The sequence below is a fragment of the Salvia splendens genome, chromosome 10 (genome assembly GCF_004379255.2).
Source record: "Salvia splendens isolate huo1 chromosome 10, SspV2, whole genome shotgun sequence".
In the NCBI taxonomy this organism is placed as follows: Eukaryota; Viridiplantae; Streptophyta; class Magnoliopsida; order Lamiales; family Lamiaceae; genus Salvia; species Salvia splendens.
Window position 1 is genome coordinate 14,696,128 of NC_056041.1, and position 20,075 is coordinate 14,716,202.

At 39.4% G+C, this 20,075-nt stretch overlaps 1 protein-coding gene and 1 pseudogene across 1 annotated transcript; both read left to right on the forward strand.

The window, feature by feature from the left end:
• Nucleotides 1-493: 493 nt before the first annotated feature.
• LOC121752223 (subtilisin-like protease SBT1.6) lies at nt 494-3,124 on the forward strand. The gene has a single exon (XM_042147175.1). The coding sequence runs from the start codon at nt 554-556 to the stop codon at nt 2,852-2,854; it is 2,301 nt and encodes a 766-aa protein (XP_042003109.1). The 5' UTR covers nt 494-553; the 3' UTR covers nt 2,855-3,124.
• Nucleotides 3,125-6,812: 3,688 nt separating this feature from the next.
• Nucleotides 6,813-8,954, forward strand: LOC121750584 (annotated as a pseudogene).
• Nucleotides 8,955-20,075: the final 11,121 nt, after the last annotated feature.

Genomic DNA, 20,075 nt, shown 5'->3' on the forward strand with positions numbered 1-20,075 from the left:
AGAATATTTAACTTTCAAAAACTATTAGCAATAATAATAATAATAATGTATACACAAGTAGTATTACCAATCAATACCTCCATCAATATTTTAAACAAATTTACACAAATACACTTTTTGAAAAATTAAATATTTTTTGATCTAGTATCGATACAAATTTACAAATACGAACAAAATATAATTAAAAATGAATTAATCATTTTTGTATTCTGTCGTTTCAATAGTTATTACTTATTAGCCTAAATTCGGGCCTTTTATATTTTCCCCAAAAAATAAATAAAGGAAAAAAATATGCCGCCTCGTCCGCAGCAATATCTGCTGACTAAATCAGTCCTGGCCACAACAAAATTATGTCACATTCCCCACACAAAGTAGAATTAATCATTAATTAATCTCCTAAAATATCCAAATTAACGGCTAATTACATAGATTAATTAAAACACTTAATTCGATTTAAGACAATGATTCTCCCTGTCCCTCTCTTTTATACATCACGCATTATATTGGTCTTCACTCGTTCAAATCCTACTGTCTCACTCTCTCTCTAAAATCAATGGCTTCCACTGCCATAAATCTCACTCTCTGTCTCTCTCTGCTTCTCTTCACCCAAATCTACGCCGATCAGACGGCTAAAACTTACATCATCCGAGTCGACAGCTCATCGAAGCCGTCCGTTTTTCCAACTCACTACCATTGGTACACAGCAGAGTTCACTGAACCCGCAGCCATTCTCCACGTATACGACACCGTTTTCCACGGCTTCTCCGCCGTGCTAACTCACTTCCAGGCCTCCTCCGTCCTCAAGCACCCCTCCGTCCTCTCCGCATTCGAGGACCGCCGCCGCCAGCTCCACACAACGCGCTCGCCGCAGTTCGTCGGCCTCCGGAACCAGCGCGGGCTGTGGTCGGAGTCCGATTACGGCTCGGATGTGATAATTGGGGTTTTCGACACCGGAATTTGGCCGGAGAGGAGGAGCTTCTCCGATCTGAACCTAGGCCCCGTGCCGAAGCGGTGGAGAGGCACGTGCGGAGCTGGTGTGAGGTTTAATCGGAGGAATTGCAATCGGAAAATCGTCGGAGCTAGGTTTTTTGACAAAGGTCACCAAGCGGCGTCCGGATTTGTCGGTGGAATCAACGAGACGGTCGAATTCAGGTCGCCGAGAGACGCCGACGGCCATGGAACCCACACCGCCGCCACCGCGGCGGGGAGATATGCTTTCAAAGCGAGTATGGAGGGTTACGCCGCTGGAATCGCGAAAGGAGTCGCACCGAAGGCGCGCCTCGCGGTCTACAAGGTGTGCTGGAAGGATGCGGGATGCTTCGATTCCGATATCCTTGCAGCGTTCGACGCCGCTGTGAACGACGGCGTCGATGTGATTTCAATCTCAATCGGCGGCGGCGAGGGGATATCCTCCCCTTATTATCTCGATCCAATCGCAATTGGAGCATACGGCGCCGTTTCAAGGGGCATTTTCGTCTCTTCCTCAGCTGGAAACGAGGGCCCTAACGGAATGTCGGTGACTAACCTCGCCCCCTGGCTTACCACCGTCGGCGCCGGCACAATTGATCGTGATTTTCCCGCTGACGTCATCCTTAGCGACGGGAGAAAATTCTCTGGTGTTTCTCTCTACTCCGGCGTGCCGCTTAACGGCAAAATGCATCCATTAATTTACCCTGGAAAATCAGGAGTGCTCTCTGCTTCACTTTGCATGGAAAATTCACTCGATCCAATCGAAGTTAGGGGGAAAATCGTCATCTGCGACCGCGGCAGCAACCCTCGCGTGGCCAAGGGATTGGTCGTCAAGAAGGCCGGCGGCGTCGGAATGATTCTCACCAACGGTGTATCCAACGGCGAGGGTTTAGTCGGCGACGCCCATTTAATCCCGGCTTGCGCCGTGGGCTCCACCGAGGGCGACGAGATTAAGACTTACTTAGCTTCGAATCCAGCTGCCACCGCCACCATCAGCTTCCGCGGCACAGTCATCGGAATCAAGCCGGCTCCGGTGGTGGCTTCGTTTTCGTCCCGTGGGCCGAACGGGCTGAACCCGGAGATTCTGAAGCCCGATTTGATCGCCCCGGGAGTGAACATTCTGGCGGCCTGGACGGACGCCGTCGGCCCAACCGGGCTGGACTCCGACAACCGGAGGTCTGAGTTCAACATCCTCTCGGGAACCTCCATGTCTTGCCCTCATGTGAGCGGTGCAGCGGCCTTGCTGAAATCGGCCCACCCTGATTGGAGTCCGGCCGCCATCCGGTCAGCCATGATGACAACGGCGAGTTTGACCGACAACTCCGGCAACCCAATGCTCGATGAATCGAGCAATAAACACGCCACACCCTACGACTTTGGTGCTGGTCATATGAATCTTGATCGTGCTATGGATCCCGGATTGGTGTACGATATGACAAATGAGGATTATGTCAATTTCTTGTGTGCGATCGAGTACGGGCCGAAGACGATTCAGGTGATCACCCGGACGCCGGTGAATTGTCCGATGAGGAAGCCGTCGCCCGGGAATCTGAATTACCCCTCAATTGCGGCTCTGTTCCCGAGCGGGGAGAGTGGGGTTTCGAGCAAGACGTTCTTTAGAATGGTGACGAATGTTGGGGAGGAGGCAAACGCGGTCTATAGAGTTAAAATCGAGCCTCCGAAGGGCGTTAGGGTTAGCGTGAAGCCATGGAAGCTTGTGTTTTCGGAGACGGTGAAGAAGCTAGGTTACTATGTTACTGTAACTATTGATAGCAAGAATTTGGTGTTGGATGATTCGGGTGCTGTGTTTGGGGCTCTTTCTTGGATGGATGGGAAGCATGTGGTGAGAAGCCCCATTGTTGTTACTCAAATCGAACCTTTGTGAAAGCAAAATGTTGGGATTTCACTCTTGTAAGAAATCTTGATCTTAGGCATGATCTTTGAAGGTGGGATTTCACTCTTGTAAGAAAGGGGGAGATGGTTGGGGTTTTAGTGTGATGTTTTAATATTTGCCTGTAAATTTTGTTTTTGGTTTTTTTAACTTAAGAAGTTGTTTGAGTTGAGAATGTGTGATGTGCTTATAGATGATATGTTTTGTTTTGGGATCATCTTGTTGTCCTAGAATAGAGTAGTTCTTGCTCTTTGATGGGTTTTACATTCAAGGATGATTATATCTATGACTCTGCAATGATTTTGTAGGTTTGTTCTTTTCTTTGAAATGTGATAATATTACAATTTCTTACCAACAAAGTATGTTGTGAATGGGAAGTTTTCGACCTCAAAAAGGAATACTGAATGCTTTAAGCAGATAGCATAGCATCTAATTATATCATAAAGAGCTTTGGATCTCTCTTTTCTTTAATTTTACACTTTCTTTATTTTAATGTTGCTTTGGCCTTTGAGTATCACATACTAAAGGATAAAGTTATCTTGAAATTGCTTTATCTAGGATAACTAATCTATGATAGGCCAAATGAATCTATGGCAAGAATCATTAATTACTACTAACCAAGGAGTAACATAATGTGACGTGATTCAGTTGATGGGTTGCAGCTCTTTGGTTTGATTTTACAAAATTCGATTTGGAAGTTCTGTATTCCATCAAAATATTCAAGATTTCCCAACTTGACTATAGGGATTTTGCACTTCAAAATTCTGATCAATTTTTTTTCTTTGCTTTTATAAATACAGTAATAGTACTACTAATTAACAAATTAATACTACTACAACTCAACTTTCATTTTTATCTAAGTTTTCTATTCCCTCTGTATATGTCACATGAAGATTGCCTTGTGAAGTTGTGAGTTGTGATCCAACATCATAATTAAGGAAGGTACTGCCACTTGCTTTATAGGGGGCCAAAGAGGGATTAAATGATTAGGGCATTTAGCAAAGCATCATTGAAAAAGCGCAAGTGTTTGAAGTCAGCAATAGCATCCAATGAATTTATGCATTATATTCCCTTCCTTGAGATTTAATTATGTGAAGTTCTTAATTAAATACTTACTAATGTATTGTTAAAATATTTACTCCACTCAATTCCTATTGGATAAGTTTTATTTTTTAGATTATTCAAATATTTAAACTTGTGTCAGAAAAGTATATCTCTATTTGTACAACTTTTAGCTATTATTGAACATCAAATAAATATGGTCATATTACAAAATTTCTAGTACTAAAACTCTTCTGATGATATTCTTGGTCAAACAGAGTAGTACTAATTTTTGCCGATTAAAGTATTTATTAAGCGAATATTGATTCCGGCATGTATGGATAAGTTTTTGGAGTTTAACTTCCGTTAATTAGAGCATCCGCAATGGGGCGGACGATGGCGCGCCCGAGGCTTAATATTGATTCCGGCATGTATGGATAAGTTTTTGGAGTTTAACTTCCGTTAATTAGAGCATCCGCAATGGGGCGGACGATAGGCCGCCCGATGCCTCGGGCGCGCCATCGTCCACCCACTGTGGGTGCGCGGAAGATGCATCGTCCGCGCCCTATAGATCGTCTGCGGACGATAGGGCATCGTCCGCCCACTATGGGCGACGCGGATGATGGCGCGGACGATGCAACGCGTTTTTTTTAATTCCGAAAAAATTAGTTATATAAATACCCTCTACCACACCTTCATTTATAACCTTTCCATTCACTTTTCCACACTACAATTACACTATAAAATGGATTCCGGTGAAAACCTATAGGGCGGCCTTTAGGGCGACTTATAGAGCACCCCACTGCAGGTGGAAGTGTAGGAGGATAAAATGCTGACGTGGCGGTGCATAGGGCTTGCTTTAGGGTGTCCCTTAGGGCGCCCCACTGCTAATGCTCTAATTAGTTAAAGTTTAATTAGTAGTGCATCACTTTCTTTTTTCATAAATCATACACATAAAATCGAAAGTGGACCTTCTTAAACTCTCCTTGTGGTACTCGCTTTAAAATGCAGCAGACATGATCTTACCTACTTAAAGCCACTCAGATTCTAAGTTTGAATCAGATCAGCATTTTCACCAAATAAAATTAAACAAAACTACTGTGTGATTAGTAGGGACAATTTCACATAATCATGCCACGTTGCTATCTTTATATATGACTTTACCTACCAAATATGTCGTTATGTTGTCCTTCTACTTGGAATGCACTTGTATCAATTCAAAAACAAATAAGCATGAGTTCGACTTCGACTCGTAACTTATTTCAGAAGAAATACTCTTGTGTTTAGCTATCTTATCATGAGATGCTTCAATATTTGAATCCACACTCATTTTAATCACATATTTATAGACATAGTTAGAGATGCTAATAAAAGTTACTACAAACATTTCACTCAATTGTGAGTCTATCTCAAAATGGTAACTGTTATATATTTTGTAAAAGAAATGATATGTTACATATTTGATTTGAGCATCATCATTGATAGTTGTTTGTTTTATTTTAAATTAGTTTAATTTGCATATTAAAAAATATTAATGACATTTTTAATTTTATAAAATTCATAAAAATTAAAACTAGATTAGTTCGTTTTCTCTATAACTTCAAATAAATAAATAAAATTACAAATCAAATTTTGATCTAATTATATATATAAAATTAAAAACAACTTTAAACGTGTATCATATAAGAATGATGCTCACATAAAATAGTATATTATTTCCCAATTTAATTATACCCAAATTTGATGGTACTTAGATTATTAAGTTTCTCCCAAAGTGCGTAAAAGCACTATAATTTGACGTGGGACATAAAATCTTTAAAATATATGAATAAAAATGCATAAAATAGGATTTCAAGAATAATTAGAATACTTGAATGATTATGTGTGAAAAAAAAATCGTTGTGGCCTGTGGGTGTATGAATCACTGATTGCATTAGCTAATGATTAAACCCAATTTTGATGGGAAAAAAGACTGTATTAATACATTAATTTGCAAACGCCCAAGAAAATGTAAATTTCTATATGATGTAGTACTATGAAAGAGTTAGATACTGTAATTTGTTTTTGGGGTTTTCGGGCCTGCAACTATTCCTCATACTATTACTATCAGTTATCTGAAATCGGGCCGGGCTTCGAAACAAATTGGGTTGAACATCAATCACTTGGTCACAAACTCGATTATAAAGTTGCTAACAATTTTAAATGGAGTAGGACTAACTTTTTCTAATGGGCCAATGATTTTATATTATAATTGGGCCATTTTTATTTAGCATAAACATTACTTAAAACTTTATGACTATCATTGAGATTTTGAGGCGAAGTGGATTATCTTGGATTAATGTCACATAACAATTTCCCGCTTTGAATACCAAACATATAATTTTCACTTCGATGGTGGAAGCATGCGATTACTTAATATTACCACCGTTTTAAACAAATGCTTTACACTATCTCATAAAAATAAATATCATAAGAAGTCTATGTGAAAAAAGGATATATCTTTTCACCATTTCTTTACTTAATTAATTATGATGTGTATAGTCAGCTTATTAATGTACAATTATCAAATTACATATTTTACTTAGCATAATTAAATAAGCCACGTACTAAAATTTATCAATATAAACTAAATTAATCTAAATTAGATATCGGTTAGATAATTCAGACAACTTATTTGATTAACTGAATAAAAAAATTACACTAATTTAACTTCTTATTCATTTAACCTAGCTAACTTTTTTAGTTAATCAGCCTAAGTTAATAATTAGTACTTTATTAATATAAACACATAGTTATAAAATGATTAGATAAAGGAAAGAGAAGTCATTTAGTTTTGGTAAAAAAATGGAAATACCATTATTTAGTTAGAAACAAATTAATAAACCGTTATAGCAGTTGCTATATGCACCGCCGCTGCGACTGCGTGACTATCTCCATTTCGTGTTTCGTGTCTCCCTCTTCCTCATCGACCTCCCATTGCTTCCCTTAATACCTAAGATTTCCACAAATATAAACTCAATCTCAATCGAAGAATTAGCCCACACAATTAAGCAGAATTCTCAAATATCCCAACTATGTCTTCGTCGCGCAGTTCTCTCTACCCTCAAGTTCATCAAACCAATCCAGAATCTAACTCTCAATTCACCCCCCAAAACTCTTCCTCATCCATGTATCCAACAATCCAGATGAACGAATTAGCCGAAAACCTATTCCCAGAAACCGACGACGATAAAGCCGCCCCCGCTGAATTCGACTCCTTCGAGCAAGTTCTCGTCACGATCCCCGGTTCAATCGTCCACTTAATCGACAAGGAACGCAGCGTCGAGCTCGCTTCCGGCGAATTCTCGGTCGTGCAGCTCCTCCAGGGCGGCAACGCGGTTGCCGCGCTCGCCCGCGTCGGGGATCAGATCCAGTGGCCCCTCGCGCGGGACGAGGCCGCGGTCAAGCTCGACGATTTGCATTACTTCTTCAGCCTCAGAGTCCCCGCCGCTGCCAACGATGGTGGCGGCGAAGATCTGTTGAATTACGGATTGACTATAGCGGCGAAGGGACAGGAGGGGAAGGTGAGGGAGCTTGACGCGGTGCTGGAGAAATTCAGCGCGTTTAAGGTGGAGAAGGCGGCGGCGGTGGTGGAGCAGGGGTGGTGGGGAGCGGTGGCGAGGGAGGTGTCGCCGGAGGAGATGAAGGGGGAGAAGAAGGAGGAGGTGGAGAAGAGCGCCGCCGCGTATTGGACGACGCTGGCGCCGAATGTGGAGGAGTATAGCGGGAGCGTGGCGAAGCTGATCGCCGCCGGGTTAGGGCAGCTGTGAGGGGGATTTTGTGGTGTGGAGATGTCACTGTCGATAGGCTTAAATGGGGGAATGAATTCTTGACTAAGAGAATGGGGAAAGGCTCAAGCTCTGAGGTTAGCCCTCAAGCTTTGAGGAGATTGAAGAGGTAGTAGTTTCTTTCTTCCATTTCAATTCTTTAATCTTTGAATTTAATTAAAAAAAGAATTTTTAAGATTGATTTTGTGTATAATGGTTTGCCTTCAGTTCTCTGTATTGATTATTGCTGAAGTATTAGGAATTTTGGGGATAGTTTGTGTGATTGTGTGGCTGGAGCTTTCATCTTATGTTAGTTGTGGTACTGATAGTAATGCTGTTTGTACAAGTGTGTATTGCTTGGTGATGAAGTTGATCATGGTTGTAATTGTGGCAGGGTGAAGCAGATGACGAAGATGTCGGAGAAAGTTGCAACCGGGCTGCTCTCGGGGGTTGTGAAGGTCTCTGGTTTCTTTACTAGTTCAGTTGTGAATTCTGTAGTGGGGAAGAAATTCTTCAGCCTTCTTCCTGGAGAGATCATTCTTGCTTCGTTGGATGGATTCAGTATGTTCAATCTCTCTCTTGCTTTTCATATCTATATCTTTGAGTATGTCTATGAGAGAGATGAAGAGATAGCAATAGTTGTAATTTGTAATGTGTTAAATGGAAGTTGTGGTTAACTTGTGATCTGTATATACTCCTCCCTTTTAGTATGTCTTGATTTACCCATTTGTGTGTTGATTACAGATAAGGTTTTTGATGCCGTGGAGGTTTCTGGGAAGAATGTGATGTCGACTACATCAGTCGTTACAACAAAGCTCGTCTCACAAAAGTAATATTTTGCAGATTGTGTTGGTTTGTATTGCAATAGGAGAGGTGTTGATGGTTTGAATTTGATTGCAGATATGGAGAGCAGGCAGCGGAGGCAACCCATGATGGGCTGGGCGCTGCAGGCCACGCCATTGGGACGGCATGGGCTGTATTCAAGCTAAGGAAAGCTCTCAACCTGAAAAGCGCTTGAAACCTACAGCTTTTGTCAAGGCTGCTGCCGCTGAGGCTAATGCTGCTAAGTTGAAGGAGAAACAGAAGAAATGATCAGAAACATGTTATGTTTGCTTGATATGCCTTTGATCCATGGATTTTCTATTTGCTAAGATCAAAATTGTATTGGCATACTTATATATGTGTATCATCTTGTTTAACATTGTAATGGAGTGATCTTTCTTGTCATGAATCTTGCTTTATTGTTACATGTTGACCTTTTCTGGTATAACAACTGAAAATAGTGCAAATAGCTACAAAAACTGCCAAAAGTATGGTCAATTATTAGTCAATTTTGCTATAAATTTATAGAGTATGGTCAATTATGTGGATAAAATGTTTGACTACTTAAATGATATTGTTTAATATACAATACTCAATTATTAGTCAATCTTGGAATTTTAAGAATGATTGTTATAATTTTAAATTAATGTATGATGTGGTAGATGAACAATATTACGTGGATAAAATGTTTGGCTATTTAAACGATATTGTTTAATATACTTATTTAAATGATATTTAAGCATCATGTCAACAAATTCAGACACATACCACCTGGAATTTTCGTCACTAGAATTGAGAATATATCAAAATATTATATAATTTGTTACTATTGATTAAAATTGCGGGATTAATATAAACTTACATAACTATTAGGTTTTCCCTAATTAAGCCCAACTAAACATCAGTAGTGCCTTATACTCCATGTTGTTAGGTATTAAGTCAATTTTATTTAGAAGCCCATTTATACCCAATAAAGTTGGGTAGTTACGAAAATATATTACTCCAGAACTTATTTTCTAGTTTATCAATCTTCATAATTGGGCCGCTTCTCGGGCACTTGTAGGATATGTATTTTGTGGGCTTTCGCCTACGTTCGGCCTATTAGAAATCAAATACTCCATCCATCCCAATTAAGTTGAGACAAAACTTTTGAGCACAAAAATTAAGAAATTATATTGAAAAGTAGGAGAAGGGAATAAAGTAGAAAAGATGACTCAACTTAGTTGGGATATCCCAAAAAGAATACGACTCAACTTAGTTGGAAAGGAGGGAGTACTAAATTTTAATAATAACCCTAGTATTCGAATCTAAGTCAACTCAACAGGTTTGGTTGAATGGCACGTGACTTGGCCATCTTTAATTAAATGGACAGGGTATAGAGCAACTTTTGGTAATTATACAAAAAAAAAAGAGGGAAGGGGGGCTTACTCCTCCAATCAAATTATTTTTGTAATCTTATAAAATTGTTCATATTTTTTGATTGACAGTTTTGTGTTAATCGTTATGCAAAAATGTAGGGTAAGTTGGACATAACTAGCTTATCGAAATCTGAAGAGAAATAGGAGTCCAATGGAATTTTGCTGCATACTCACACGTGTTAATTTATTGTTTTGAAAATGCGTGGACTTCTTATAATGCTGAAACTTTTGATAATGGCCCTATTGATATTTGTTGAATTGACAGTGACAAAAGTTGAAGCTATAACCTTGGATACCGCATGTGTGTTGAAAAACAGGGGAAGGAAAAAGAAATGCCAAAGTGAGTAATAAATTTCAAAAGGTTTAATGATCGAATATTTTATTGATTTTATTAATTTCATTTCAAATTCTGAAAGTTATCAATTTTATACTACTATTAACTTAGTAATGTATATTAATTCCATTCTAGATTTTTCAATTAAAGAATTCTATCTCAATCTTTTCAATATGTATCAAATTAATAAATTGTTTTCGTATTTCCAAATAAATAAAATAATGGTATTATCTTATATTTATTTCTAAAATTAAAATATAGAATATTAATATATTCTTGTACAAATTATTTTTGGGAGAAAAATAAGTAGATATTTTTTTGACACATTAAGTCCCGATTCCATCGTTTGAATTAATTTTTCAATAATAAAAAATTATACAAATTGCAGATATACAGATATAATCGTCGGAGTGCGTTATAATGCTAACTTTTCTTAAATTGCTAACTTGCTAACTCAATAAAAAATTATACAAGTTGCAGATATACAGATATAATCGTCGGAGTGCGTTATAATGCTAACTTTTCTTAAATTGCTAACTTGCTAACTCATGTATTAAACATGTCAACAAGATCACATTAAAATGTCAACACATATTTGTGTTGACATTTTAATAAATTTTGTTGACATATAAATATTAATGTCAACACAATGTATTGAAATATCAACTTAAGTTTATGTTGACATTTCATTATCATCGTGTTGGTATTTTTAATACACTACGTTGATGAGTTAGCAAGTTAGCAACTTAAGAAAAGTTAGCAACGGATCACACCACTAGTCGGCAAATTGAAAAAGTTAAGAAAGAATTGATGCGATTATTATAACTTAGAAATAAATTTGAAAATTTTTAAAGTTTGAGATAAAATTGATAAAATTGCTGAATATTGAAATTGAATCGATTAAACCTATTTATAAATAACTTAACTTTTATGTTGATATTAGATTATAATTTTCAACCGTACATGATATTTAGTTTATTCTTTACTAGGTGTGGGTTTTACAAAATGTAAACAAAAAATGGAAGCGGGTCAAAAAATTTAATGGAATGTGAGTATCACTTCTATAGTTTTTATATGGTTACAAATTTTTCTATATTGGATGAATGAAGAAAGATGGAATCCATTTAGTTTGAGACCATTTGGGAGTGGACTAAAAACAAATCCGTGCGAACAGAATCGGCCTAAAGCGGACAATATCAAATTAATGTGTAGTCGACGATGTTAAAAAGTGGTATTAGAGCCAAGGTGGTTTGGGTCGTACCTTGAATGATCAAGGGGTCGGGCCTTAGATGACCCAACTTCGAGTTGGGCCTAAGATGACCTAACTTCGAGTCGGGCCCATAATGTCTTGGTGTGTTGACTGCTTCAATGTAGTTTCGGTTTGAGGGGAGGTTTGTTGGGTTACAAGCTCATCCAACATTGAATGAGTAAGGGAAGTTGGAAACTATATATAAATGTTGTCCAATTATGAATTAGTTTCAGACCTTTTGAGAGTGACCCAAAAATAAATCCGTGCGGACAAGCTCGGAAAGTGGATAATATCAGATTAATATGTAGTTGATTATCCTCAACAGTTTTATATATGAATGTAATGATTTAGTAGAGAGCATGATCTGGTTAATCAAAATCAAAATAAATTTAGTTATGAATATATAAAATTGATTGTAATTTTATAGTAGTATTGGAGATGGATTGAGTATTGCAACTTGGGCCGTAGACAAAGAGATGCTTCAAGTCAACTATGTAAGCAAGCTTCATAGGAGTAGTATTCAAGTACTTCTAATTTACAGTCTCTTTTCCCTTTTTAATATCATCTACATAAATAGCGAAGGGAACTATAATTCAATGTTTCTACTTTTTTGATATCTATATTTCAATATCATAAAGTTTTATTTAACTTTGCTATAAATATCCCATACATTGTCAATCCGCACTTTCAAACTAATATGTTTTTTTAATTGATAAATGAACATATACTGTATTAAAAACTGTGTCATGATAGATTAAAATATGAGATCACTGATCTTAAACACTTATCACTTTACCACTAATTCGTCACACGTTTCCAAACCGATGACGTTTTCAACCTTTTGTTTCCAAGTATTCTCTTAACGTGTTCATATACATGTATTTTTGGATTGTTAGTTAGCACATAATTAGCTGTTTGAAATCATAATACATTTAAAACATTTCTTATTGGGATCACACGAAAGAATTACACAACTTCCTCAACAACATTTCTTTAAAAAAAAAATCTAACTCAAATTAGTTACAAATTTGACAAATCTCCAAACATCATATTTTAATTATTATTTCTGATATTAATCTCAAAAGAAAATGGAATGAAAAAAGGAAATGAATTAGCCCTAGGATTAACACTCCAATATAGAACAAATTCCTAATTCTAAAAAATTAACTAATTAAATACTAAAGTATTAATTTTCATAAAATTTCAATTAAAATTTTTATAAGTGTGAATTGCAAAAAGAAAAATTGGAGTTTGCACCCTTTTAGTATGTGAGTTAGAAAAAATCACGTTTTAGGGACATAAAAATGAAAAAATTACGTTTGAAGTGCCTCAACTGACTATTTTGCCCTTGAAAAGCATGAATGGTTTATAAGGGCACCCGCAACGCTGTGCCGTTGCGGTTCCTATGCCGTTTCGGCGGAACGGTTCCGCGGCGTCACGCGTTGCAGGCTCCGTTCCGTCGACATTCCGTGCCCATGCCGTGTCGCGTTCCGTTCCGGAGGAACGCGGAACGAAACGTTCCGCCACGCGCCGAGGCGACGTGGCGGCCTCCCATTCGACGCGTGAAGCCCACTCGCTGCCCCGCGAGTGGGCTTCGTCCCGGTGACGCAATAATTCAATTTTTTTTAAAAAATTCGAATTTAATAAAAAAAAAAAATTGCAACGGTAATGTGACCGTTTTTTTATATCCGTTTTGTATTTTTTTTTATTTTTTTTATTTATTTACTCTATAAATACTCCTATTTCATACTCATTTCAATCACAAACACACATCTATTCCTCTCTATTTCCACCCCAATTTTAATCTCAAATCAACTCTGTTTTCCTTCTCCCAAATTTAATCAAACTAATGGATCCTTTTGAACAAATGCGTCAAATATTGCAACAATCACTTGAAGAAGATCGACGACGGGAGGCCGAAGAAGCCGCGCCGCCCCAACGACGCTCCCGTACGTACATCCATCATAACCGGGAGGAAGCCGCTGCAAGGTTAGTACGCGACTACTTCTGCGATAACCCGGTTTGGGGAGATACGTACTTCCGTCGCCGTTTCCGCATGGGGAAACCTTTATTTCTCCACATCGCGAATACTTTGGCAGCCCGGGAAGAGTTCTTCCAGGAAGGGTACGACGAGGTCGGCCGTCCCAGCCACACGACGCTGCAGAAATGTACTGCAGCAATCCGCCAGCTTGCGACTGGACAAACGGCCGACATGTTCGACGAATACCTCCACATCGGAGACAGCACTGGGCGAATGTGGTTGCTCAAATTCTGCAAAGGATTCCGGGCAGCCTTCACCGACGAATTTCTCCGGAGGCCAAGCACGACCGATTGTCAGTTCCTGCTCGACCTTCACGAAACAGTGCACGGATTCCCCGGGATGCTCGGCAGCGTCGATTGCATGCACTGGCAATGGAAGAATTGCCCGGTGGCGTGGAAGGGGTCCTACACGAGCGGCCACAAAGGCAACCACCCAACCGTTATACTTGAGGCCGTTGCCGACTACCGCCTTTGGATCTGGCACGCGTACTTCGGGGTCCCCGGGTCGAACAACGACGTAAACGTGCTCCACCAGTCCGACCTCTTGACCGAAGTTTTGGATGGTAAAGCGCCGGCCATCAACTTCGTCGCCAACAACCGGCTTTATAAAATGGGGTACTATCTCGCCGATGGCATCTACCCGAAGTGGCCTACCTTTGTGAAGACGTGCAGTGGGTCTGCGAACCCAAAGCAGGCTCTTTTTGCGCAGAAGCAGGAGGCTGCTCGCAAGGATGTGGAGAGGGCGTTCGGGGTTCTCCAAGCCCGCTTCAACATCATCAAAGCCCCGGCTCGTACGTGGTTCATGGAAAACATGGTCGACATCATGTATACGTGCATAATCTTGCACAAAATGATTGTCCAAGACGAAGGACCCGAGGCGGGAAATTGGTTCGACGACGAATCCCCCAGAAGCTCAACCGCAAGTAGTTCGCCTCAAAGTGGAGCGCATCCGTCTATACAAGAACGGTTATCTATTCGTGCAAGGACACGCGACTCTAGTGCCCACACCCAACTCCAACAGGATCTAATTGAGCACATTTGGGCAAATTTTGGCGGATGAAATTATTAAAATTGCGTACTTTTATTTTTTTAGGATTTTAATTGTGTGCCTTTTATTTTTTTAGGATTTTAATTGTGTGCTTTTTATATTTTTAAGTTTAAGTTGTAATTTTTTTTAATGTTGTGTATTTTTTAATAAAGTGTGTTTGTTTTTTAATAAAGTGTGTTTTTTTAATTGAATTTAGTTGGAAATAAAAAAAATGAAATTGAATGAATATTAATTTAAGGAACGGTTACGGAACGGTTAAGGAACGGAGGGTTGCAGATTCCGTTCCTTAGTTAAGGAATGGAGTAAAAAAGTACAGTGGAGCCCTCAAATAGTGGTTTAAAGAACGGTATAGGAACGGTATAGGAACAGCGTTGTGGATGGCCTAAGAAATTTTGTTCTAACTCATTATTTCTTTCTCACACAACTATCATTTATAGAGTTAATAAATGTCAGTTTTTTTTTTACTATTACATTGCTTTTTCAATCATGATTTGATAGAAATACTTAGTCCACCAATGACATTTTAATGACTCAAAATAAATTCTATATTAATACAAAATTAATATATAGAAATATAATTCACTTTTATATATTTATAACTCAAAATAAATAAAAATAAGATGTGGAGTAAATAATTAGAGTGGAACTGATGATAAATATACTTGCCTACTACTGCATATACATAATAAATAAATCTGTATTTTTGTTTGCATGTACAATAATTGCGTCCCAGCATGTGTCAGGACTCGGTTCGCAATCAATCTTGTACCAACCCCAACTTCTCTTGTTTGTAACTGTTTGTTCAGATCAGATATACACTCCCACTACTAATTTATTACTCTATTTTAATTTTATAGTGAAGGAGTTTGGAAATTTAAATCATTGTTAGTAGGAGTATTTCGTTAAAATCACCTTGTTTGTGTACAAAGGAGTTTGTAAAGTGCAGTGCAATCAATATTCCTAAACAATTGGGTAAAATTTTAAACTTTTGGGGCTCCAGGTCATGCCTAATTTCAAAATTCGAATATCAACAACCCATTACAAGTCAAATTTTTTATATACCAGATGTTTCTAATTTCTGGTCTTGGGTTGCACGTTGATACCTACCTTTGTGATATTATACTAGAAATACGGAGTACAATTAACATCCTGTCACCACTTGCTTCACATTCACAATTCTAACTCACTAAAAAGTAATAAGAGCATCTCCAATAATAGGCGAGCGACCGGCTCGCCGATTTTTGGCGCTCACCGATCCGCTCGCCGAACTATTGCAGCCGGCGAGCGCCAAATTGGCGAGAATTTCGGCGAGCGCACGCCAATTCCCGGGCGCTCGCCGATCCGCTCGCCGATCCGCTCGCCTCTATTGCAGCCTCCCGGTCGGCGAGCGACCGGCGAGCGGATTTTTATTTTTATTTTTATTTTCGGAACTCTATATATACGCGATTTGCAAGTCATTTTCATTCCCACCACTTGTTTTAACGAGTACTTTCTGTATCTTAATTTCTGTACAAGAGCAACAACGAGAAATGGATCTCAACAATGAGCCAACTTCAGGGACGAGCGGGTCTCAAACTCCCACGGTCCCCGTGGGAGGTGGATGGAGTCAGATGCCCGGGTACTACAACAACATGTACCCTTAGCAGCAAATGATGCCCGAGATGGCATCTGGGGGTGGTATGCCGGGATGGCAGGGGATGCCGGGGGGTCCTGCTATGCAGGGGGTACCGGGGATGCAACCCGGGATTCCGATGATGCCGGGGTGGGCACCCGGGAAGCAGATGACGCCGGGAAACCCGGGGATGCATGGGACGCCGGGGGGAGGGGGATGCAGGGGACGCCGGGGGGCTCTGACGTCTATCGCCCCAGCTTTGATTTTGGTACTGCTTCTTCGCACACATCGACCCCAGCGGAGACGCAGTTCCAGGGGATTGAGACCTTCTCCTTAGAGCAGTGGGGTATAGATCTCGGGGCACCGGACACTCCCGTGGGGTGGGGTTGGGGCGCGCCCAAGAAGAAGAAGGGGAAGAAGGTGGTCGGTGAGTCGTCGCAACCGGAGGTACGGAGGAAGTGGACATACACGGAGAACGTCGCGCTGTCCAAGGCGTTGGTCAGTGTTTGCGATGACCCCCTCGCCTCGAACAATCAGAGGATCCTCAACTTGTGGGCTAAAATAGCAGCAGCCTACAAGACATTTTGCCCGAAGGAGAGGCCACGCAGCGGGGAGGAGTGCCGGAAGGGGTGGGACCGAATCCGGGCTGGGGTCTCCCGATTTTCGGGCTTGTACATCAACTCCCTCCGAATGAAGTCCAGCGGCCAAACTGATGAGGACTGCAGGAGACTGGCAGAGAAACAGTTCCCCCAGCCCGGCCTTTACAAGGACTTCACCTATTGGAACTGCTATGAGGTGCTAATGGACTCCGAGAAGTTTCGAGCAGGTGTCGATGCGGGCTGGCCGAAGAAGCAGCGCCTGAACTATTCAGGTGATTACGCCGGCGGTAGCAGCGGCGGTTCCCACGACCTCCCCGAAGATGCTCAGGAGACCCCGTCCCCTCTCGCGTTTACTCGCCGCACTCGCCCGGTTGGTCAAAGGCGGGCGCAACGCGAGAGCCAGAGGTCCCAGGAGGTCCAGTCGGCATCTCCCCTGTTGGCAGCTCGACAACCGACCTCGTCTTCTTGGCGCGTCAACAAGCGCGGGCTCAGATGATCAAGATCATAGATCAATGGAAGAATGCAACTGACCCCGAGAAGAAGAGTTTTTTTCACGTTGTGCTCGTGAGTATGCGAGAGGATTTGAATCCCGACGCGGCACAGGTGGGGGGCTCTGACGCGGGCTCAGATGCCGCAGATTTGGGGGTCCCGGATAGCGGCGACGACGGCGACGACGACGAGGAGTGAGGCGACGGCGGAGGCAGGGGGCTCGTGCGTGGATTAGGAGTTTTTTTTTAAAGCAACGTAATTTTTTTTATTTGACTTTTTTTTAATTAATGTACTTTTTAAAATTTTAATATTATTATTGAATTTTCCCGTATATGTGTCATAAATTTAATTCCGTATTTTGTCTGATTGTTTAATTATTTGTTTTTAGTGCTGATGATGTGTCTGTGCTATGGCTGAGCTATTACTTATCCAGTTGCTTGTCCTGCTAATGTGGCAGGAAGAATTTAGTGCTGCTGATGTGGCAGAAGAGTTTGTGACTGAGCTATTACTTGTCCACAAACTATTATGGATGCTCTAAAATATAGTAAATCTATAGATAATGCTACCAACACGACGCCTCAATAATGGAAAAGAGGTGGTAGGACCAAAACTATTGGGTCCCTCCCATGGTAATAAATTAGGGTTTAAGTATGGGGAAAAAGCAAATGCAAAATTGGGGGGAAAGGAAAGGAAAGGACGGGCAGTTGACCCTAGAAAATGAATTCATAGGGTTAGGTTAGTGGGCAATAAATCGTGGTCACGGGCAGGGGAGACAACCACCAAACGATGTCGTTTCCGCTTCTTGATATGGGCCACTGGGCCCATTTGCCACAATAAGTTAAATCAGCTTTTCAAAATCTTATCCATAAATGGGCCTTTGGGCCCACGCCTCTCTCATCATATCTCACCAAACTTGTTAACTTCTTTCACCTGCCCTGCTTTTGCTAACGTGCACCGCTGTGGCGCAGTTTGAGTGTCGTTTTTTTTGAGGTGCTTTATTTGTGGAAAATGGAAAAGTAGTCAATATTCTTTCGGTTTTGAGAGTTTTGGGGATATCTTTTTTTCCTTAACAAAAATAAAAAAACAAAATCACTGAGCTCAATTGTTTTGGGTAATGTATTGTAATCTGCAACGTAGGAGTACTATTTTTATACTACCCTGATTATTATTTATATATTTGAAATTATTTGAATTTATGAAAGAATGTATTAGAAACACAAATTAGAGAGAAAATCACGAACAAATAATATTGTCAAAAGTCGAGGGTGACTATGTTTATGGTTGCTAGATATGTGACGTTTTTATTGATTAGCTTTTGGTTTGTTTCTCTGATTTTTGTTGTATTTTTTTATAATCTGATTTACTATTGATGTACTGTCATTTTTAAAAATCTCTTGTTTGTTTTGTATCCTATCTTACCCGCTATTAATGGTTTGAGATTTTTGAGTTATAAAAAAAACTCAAATTTCAAAATTTCCAATATTATAGTTTGATGGTAATATGTTAGTGTATAAAGATACGGCCGCGTGATATAGAACATCAGGTAAACGCAATGAATAAATCTTCTTACTTATTTGTGTCTAAAAAATAAATGAGAGCAATATAATTCTTTGACTTTTGCTTTCAGATGAAAATGACTTTTACATTTCCTACCACACTGTGAACTGAACTTAGTCAACTAAGCTATTAAATTAAATTTCAATAACCCATACAACTGCTTCAATCTATAGTTTAAAGTTGAAAATGTAAACAAACGACTGGATTTTTTTGTTTAATTCAAGTCTAATAATTGTACCATAGCTAAGTTTGAAATATAAAATATCAGCAGTTTCTTTCTTTGAGGTAATTGTATATACATGCATTTACAAAACCAAGGAGACATGCTTATATATTATCCGATTTATTTTTAGTAATAGTAATTTAGTTCAAGGAAATAGGAGTATGTAGTAGAAATATTTCTACTTTTTATGGAGTACTTCGTTTTGAAATCATAGAATGAGGGTGAGTGTAAAATTTTGATAATGGATTAATTTTTAAAATCATAGATGCTTATTATGTCAGATCTTGAATCACACATGCATACAAGAATACAAGATCACTGAAAACAACATAAATTGCTAAATTATTAGTATCAAATTAAGATGGATGGAACATATATATAAATCACATCATATCAATTTGTCTATTTGACACTGTATTTCGTTGTCAATCTTCTAGTGGTTGGTAATAGGAATTAATAGGAATTAATGCATGCATTGTTAGACCTAATTTATCATTGTAGGTACAAGTACAAAGAATTTGATTTTTTTTGATACCCTACACAATTTTGAATGTAAATATCCTTTAATGTAAGACTTTTACGTTTTAACCATTTCCCTTGCTTTATACTCTCGTTCAATTCTTGACATTCCTTTTCCCAAATGCAAGTTGGCAGGGCACCAAAACATTATATTCAATGTTCTGGTATATGCACGTATATATTGATTCCAATATTGTGAGAAGTTGCGAATGGAAATGATTTTGAAGAAAATGATGCTCAAACGAAGAAAAATAGCCTCCTATAATGAAACTAAAAAAGAAGACAAAGACAATGTTGAATACAATTTTTTTTGATTAAAATGTTGAATACAATGTATGTATTGATAGTAACTATTCCCCCGTCCCACAATAGATATCACACTTTCCTTTTTAGTTTGTCCAACGAAAGATGTCACATTTTCCTTTTTTTTAGAAAAAGGTCTCCCTCACATTAATATA

Coding starts and splice junctions, on each gene's coding strand:
- LOC121752223 (XM_042147175.1), top strand. CDS start 554: ATGGCTTCCACTGCCATAAATCTCACTCTCTGTCTCTCTCTGCTTCTC.